Source organism: Mus pahari, chromosome 23 (assembly GCF_900095145.1).
Source record: "Mus pahari chromosome 23, PAHARI_EIJ_v1.1, whole genome shotgun sequence".
Classification (NCBI taxonomy): domain Eukaryota; kingdom Metazoa; phylum Chordata; class Mammalia; order Rodentia; family Muridae; genus Mus; species Mus pahari.
Genome location: NC_034612.1, coordinates 6941581 through 6947589, shown reverse-complemented (window position 1 = coordinate 6947589; position 6009 = coordinate 6941581). Strand labels below are relative to the sequence as shown.

The 6009-nt window shown below is 52.6% G+C and overlaps 1 protein-coding gene across 1 annotated transcript in view; it reads left to right on the top strand.

Moving 5' to 3' along the window:
• The first annotated feature begins 1309 nt into the window (after window positions 1-1309).
• The window catches only part of Suds3 (SDS3 homolog, SIN3A corepressor complex component), a 24679-nt gene continuing 19979 nt past the window's right edge, over window positions 1310-6009 (top strand). Inside the window, exons 1-2 of the mRNA XM_021222749.1 lie at window positions 1310-1609; window positions 4375-4444. Of these exons, the coding sequence (XP_021078408.1) occupies window positions 1468-1609; window positions 4375-4444 (212 nt within the window). The 5' untranslated portion in view covers window positions 1310-1467. The remainder of the gene's footprint in view (window positions 1610-4374; window positions 4445-6009) is intronic.

Here is a 6009-nt window from a genome sequence, read left to right as displayed (position 1 = left end):
CCAGCCGAAGGCATTCACGCCCCATTCTTTTTAAGTTTGCTTTCAAACAAGGTCTCACTAAACTGGCTGGACTTGGACTCACTGTGAAATCCAGGCAAGCCTTGATCTTGCTCTGCCCTGCATTTATCTTTCTGAGCACCTGGGGTTATAGTTGTGAGCCGCTAGGCAGAGCCCGTAGGTTGTTTCTCCTCCTCCTCCTCCTCCTCCTCCTCCTCCTCCTCCTCCTCCTCCTCCTCCTCCTCCTCCTCCTCCTCCTCCTCCTCCTCTAAGCAAAACTGTAACACGTGTTCCACAGGGCTACGCAGATTAACACATGGAGAAATTCAGTTTCATGGCTTTTTTTTTTTTCTTTTTTAAGACAGGGTTTCTCTGTGTATCCCTGGATGTTCTGGAACTCGAATTGCAGGCTGGCCTTGAACTCAGCCTGCCTCTGCCTCCCTAGTGCTGGGACTAAAGGTCACTTTGCCCAGCGTTGGCTTCTGAATTTAAGCCAATGTAGTTCCTGGAGGGAAATGCTCTATTTACTCAAGTGAAAATAGCAGGTTAGCAAGTTACTGTTTTAGGCCAAAATACCTTAAAAGTTATGTTCGGGGAACCACAAGGCAGCTATCCGGTGAGCAACCTGAAGCTGGGATTCTAGACTGACGCCGCCGTTTTTTGTTTTTCCTTTTTTCAAGGAGAATGATAACTCTTTTGATCATTTGTAAAATTGGGAGAACAGCTTACCCAGTAAATCTATTCAAAAGACAGCACTGGCAAGGCCTAGGGACACACACATTCACCTGACCCGTGGATGAAATGGCAGCAACTTGCCTTTACTGTAATTTTTAATAAAGCCCCTATTAAGGCGGGGGAACAACCACACACTCCATTTTCTGCATCACACACACTCTGGCTGTCCAGGCGTCCAAGCCCACCGCGGGAACCGTTCGTGCCATTCACCTGCATGAATCAAGAGACCATGCTACCTCTCCAGGGCTCTGCAAAGCCTCCGCCCATCAGGTCGCAGCCATCCACACTTTAGTTCTGACTCCAGGCGCCGCCTGGTGGCCACTGCCGGGAGTGTCACCCCCAACTCCGGGGTCCTGACTGCTGGCGCGGCCGCCTACGGAGACGCCTGACTCCAGAGACTTCCCGCCTCCGCCCCTCCCGCCGTGGCCGATCGCCGATTCGGAGGACAGCGGTGCCGCCGCGGCCGCCGCCGTGTCAGAGAACGTGGAGCCCCTGCGTCTCACCTACCGCCTCGAGGACGGCCTGATCAGGCTGTCACCCGGCAGCCCACGACCCGGAAGTAGCCGGGCTGCGCGAGGCCCCCGTTGCCCAGCGCGGGCGCCGGGGTGCGGGGTGCGGGGTGGGGGGCGGAGCTCGGAGCCGAGGGGAGACCCGGCGTCGGCGGCTCGGAGCCGCGCGAGGTTGCGGGGGTCGATCTCCGCGGGACCCGCTGCGCCGCGGCCCCGAGGCGGCGACATGAGCGCCGCGGGGCTGCTGGCTCCGGCGCCCGCTCCGGCTGCAGCGCCGGCCGCCCCGGAGTACTACCCGGAGGACGACGAAGAGCTGGAGAGCGCCGAGGACGACGAGCGCAGCTGCCGGGGCCGAGAGTCGGACGAAGGTGCGTGCGGTGGGGATCGGGGATCGGGGATCGGGGCCCGGGTGCGGGTGGCCAGAGGTCGCCAGAGCTCTTGGCGAGCCAGGAGGTCCCCAGCCCAGCGTCTCTCATGTCCGCGCTCGGGTCGGAGCGATGCTCGCCCTGGCTTCCTCGCTCCCAGCTTCTCGCCTTCCAAGGTTTGAACGCTCCTAGCTCCGCTTGGGGGGCCGGAATGGGACGGGCGTTAAGTCTTCCTTTGCCCGGCACCTTCCCCCCTCCCACCTCCCCCAGCTCTGTGACCTTAAAGCTGTCTTGTCGACCCACCTCCTGCGGGGTAGCATGGAGTCCTCACCTCCTAGGTTGGGAGGGGTTCAATGGAATCGCGTCCTGCCACGGCGAAGTAGGCGAAGGGGGAGGTCGGGATTTGTTTTCAGGTCCGAGGGGGTCTGCATTTGCGTGATGGCTCTTCCAGCCTCAGGTCTCGATCCGGGACCTTGTTTATTTACCCTTTGGCGGGTGTGAGGGACACCCAGAGGGATTATTGAGGAAGGAGCTGGCTAGGTGGGGGAGAAGCTAGTAGCAGAAAGGCAAGGGGAGGTCTTTGTATGGGCGGAGTGGACCAGTATTCAGGCACAAAGTCGGGCTGTAAAAAAGCCAAAAAGCTACCCCCGACTGCGAGCAGGATCTTAAGTCTCTCCAGCGCGTAGTAACATAGCTGGCTGGCTCTAGACAGGACCTCAGAGAAAGTTCTCTTCCACCGAAGGAAAGGAGGCGGCTTTGTGGAGACTTGGGTCTGCTACGGCCTCTCAAAACGCCGCAGCGCACGCAGAGCAGCAAGTTGAAAGAACTGAGTGCATTTGGTTTTAACTATGGTTAAAAAAAAAAGGGCAAGGTATAACTCGGGATTTTTCAATGTGAAAGGTGCACTTCTTTTAATGACCACGAGAGGGTACAGCGAAAACAAAATTGACCCCCTTCACTCAGGCCATTGGATCCAGATCTTTGCTTAAGACCAGTTTAAATTAAGCAATTTAGAACACTTACTGATTTTTCTGAGGGTCCAGGTCAGCGTGGCTCACAACTGTCTATATGTCGCAGGATATTTGATCACACTGTGAACCTGGAGACCGTGTTATTTATTGAAAAAAAAAAAAAAAACAACAAAAACCCTGTTTTTAGTTGTGGTGTGGCCCAGCCTTAGCACACACCTTTAATCCCTCTGGCTGGAACGCAGACGTGCCCTTAGTACATATGCTTTTAATCCCAAACAATCAAGGTAAAGTTAGTTCGTAGAAGGAAGCTCCCCTGTTTGAAAGTGATGTGTAATTGAATGTCAAAAATCAGGACGATTTGACAGAGTAGGATATAATCAACTCTCAGGAGAGGAGAGGGGAAAGGGTGCTTCAGAGAGCAGCGCATGTCGGGCGTGGTGGCCACGCCTTTAATCCCAGCACTCGGGAGTTCGAGGCCAGCGTGGTCTACAAAGTGAGTTCCAGGACAGCCAGGGCTACACAGAGAAACCCTGTCTGGAAAAACCAAGAGAGAGAGAGAGAGAGAGAGAGAGAGCGAGAGAGAGCACAGTGCAGACACAGGTGAAGACAGGACGAGCCAGAGAATGAGAAGGAGCTGAAGGTAAAGCCAGAGTTAGAATGAGGCCAAGCAGAGCCGTTCACTAGAAACTGATTGAAGCCAGATTGAAGCGAGACGGCCTGGAAGAGGAGTTGGAGTCAGATTAGTAGAGCTGAACCATCCAGTCAGAGCTCAGAAAGAACAAGAAAGGGTGAGTTTATTCAGCAGTAACTCTCAGAGGCTGAAAACAGTCTAGGCCTACGTTAGATGTACAGAGGCTGGAAACTTCCAGGACTAGGCCGAGGCTAGTGGAAGGAGGCGGTGAGCCTCCCAGATGGCAAAAGCCATCATCAGGTGAATAAAGGCTACATTTGCATCTAAAACTATAGCCTCAACCATCATCTGACCTCTTTGGGTACCAGGCATGCACACAGAGACAAAACACTCATACATGTAAAACAAAATAAATATAATTGAAAACGTTTTTTTTTTAACTAATTTTGATGTGTGTCTTTATGAATTCATATGCACCATGTGTACCAGTAGTACCCTTTGAAACCAGAAGAGGGCGCCAGATCCCCGGGACCTGGAGTTCTGGGACTTCTTAAGCCATCTGATAATGGGTGTTGGGGGACCAATCCTCTGCAAAGAACAGTGAGCTCTATTGAGATATGCCTCCAGCCCCCTTGTTAACATCTATTTAAATACAAGGTTTGGAAGCGTTTAACAAAAAGTGTCTTGCCCCGCCTCCTGCATCTTTTTTTTTTCAGGTGTTTGTTTGTTTGTTTTCCTGTTAACTTGGAAATCCATTCAGTCATTAGGACTGAGTCCGTTGTGGGGATGGTCTCTTTTTTACTGCATACCTCTCACACGTGATGGGATGGGGGTGCGCGTGCCCAGATATCCTCTTGAACTGTACTCTGTTCACTGTTGCTCTGTGGCCTGTCTGGTGTGCCCTCTTCTCTACTGTGCGTCATATTAAAGTACATTCTCAGCATAAACCCAAGTTGGAGTGGCATTTCTTTTTTTTATTTTAAACACACATACTTTCTCTCTCTCACACACACATACTCACACACACACTCACACACTTTTTATTAGCAGGTTCATGCAGACCCACATGGGATAGAAACTCATCCTTCTCCTGCTAATTACACTGTCACAATGCTGATTCTGTGAACCTGATAATAACTGCCCACTTCTCCCCTCGTTTCACCCAGACACCGAGGATGCCAGCGAGACCGACCTGGCGAAGCACGATGAGGAAGACTATGTGGAGATGAAGGAACAGTGAGTAGCCGGGGTGCCTTTTCTCTGGAATACAGAGCTCCCCCCCCCCCCTTGACCTCAGTGCTTGCAAAGCACAAATGTTTCTGTAGTTTCCCTCTCTGGTCGCATCCAAGAGCCTTCCTGTTAGGAGCCTCTTGGGAGGCTAGACCAACAGGAGTCGTGATGGGCATGGTGGGGTGGGGCAGTGAGGCCATTAGAGTTGTGGTGATAACTGGTACCCAGGAAAATGGGTATCTTGCAGGCCCCCAGCCCCTGTCCTAGATTGCTGGGTGTCTGGGACGTGAGGGAGCAGGCTGCCACCTCCTTCCCTGCTACCCTCTGTTCTCACACATCTTCACAAAAGGCACAGTTAGCCAAAGCTCTGACTGTTTTCTGAGAGGTGGTGGGAGAGTTGTTTTGAGACTGGAGTAGCCTCCAGTTCACAGAATGCAGGGGCTGATGGTGTCGTCCCACACCTGGCCTGATTATTTTTATTTACTCTTTTTTTTTTTTTTTTTTTTTTTTGAGACAGGGTTTCACTGTGTAGTCCTGGCTGTCACGGAACTTGTTCCTTAGACGAGCCTAGCCTTGAACTCTCTTGAATTCACCAGCTTCTGTCTCCCAAGTCCTATGATTAAATATGTGCACTACCACCACCGCCACCTAGCTATCGTAAGAGAAACACACCGTCAACCACCAGCAAGAAACAAACCCAGAGCCCTGCCTGTTGCCAGACTGGTGTCAGGTTTCTGGGTTCCAGGTCTCTTCCTGCCTCTGCCTTCCAACCTCTGATGCATGCCCGCCGCTGTACCACCCGCTACCTGATCTGTGCCCAGATGAGTGGTCGGTCGCCTAGGACGGGTTTGAGATAGGGGATCGCTTGGAGCTGCAGGCTTACCTGAGGCTGCCTTGAACTCACCGCAGTCTTCCTGCTTCATCCTCCAAGTGTTGGGTTCCAGGTTATGAGGCTCCGTGCCCAGTTTTCAGGAAGTGGTTACTGGTTCTATCTTGGGGCTCTTGGTGTTGAACCCTAAACTCCTGTAGGCTAGGGAGTCCCCGTTTCTTCCCCTGGCTTCTCCTTTCAAATGTGCATGCCCGCTTCTCTAGCATTGGTCATCTTCAGCCCAAAGCAGGAACTCAGCCAGGTGTGACCGCCACTGGGCAAGGTCACATTAACAATTCATGTGTGCGCGCTCAGCTGCACCTGAAACTCGCCCTGGTCCTGCTGCTCTGCCAGCTTTTTACTGGGTGGGTCTGGCCTGCCTGACACTTGCTCTCACAGACTCTGGGTGGGTCTGGCCTGCCTGAAACTTGCTCTCACAGACTCTGGGTGGGTCTGGCCTGCCTGATACTTGTTCTCACAGACTATTCTCCGTGCATGTGATGTCAGTGGGTCTGGTCCCCACCCCCGATTCCTTTCTCATTCCCCAAGTATTCTTTTTGCAAGAGAGTCGCGGAATTGCCTGCTCCCTCTGTGTGGTGGGGACTTGATGTCCTAGGTCTACAGACTTCTCAAACACTGTCCTTGCCTGTCTTTGTCATGTTTTAGAAACAGATTTTTGTTTGTTTTTGTTTTTTTTGTTTTT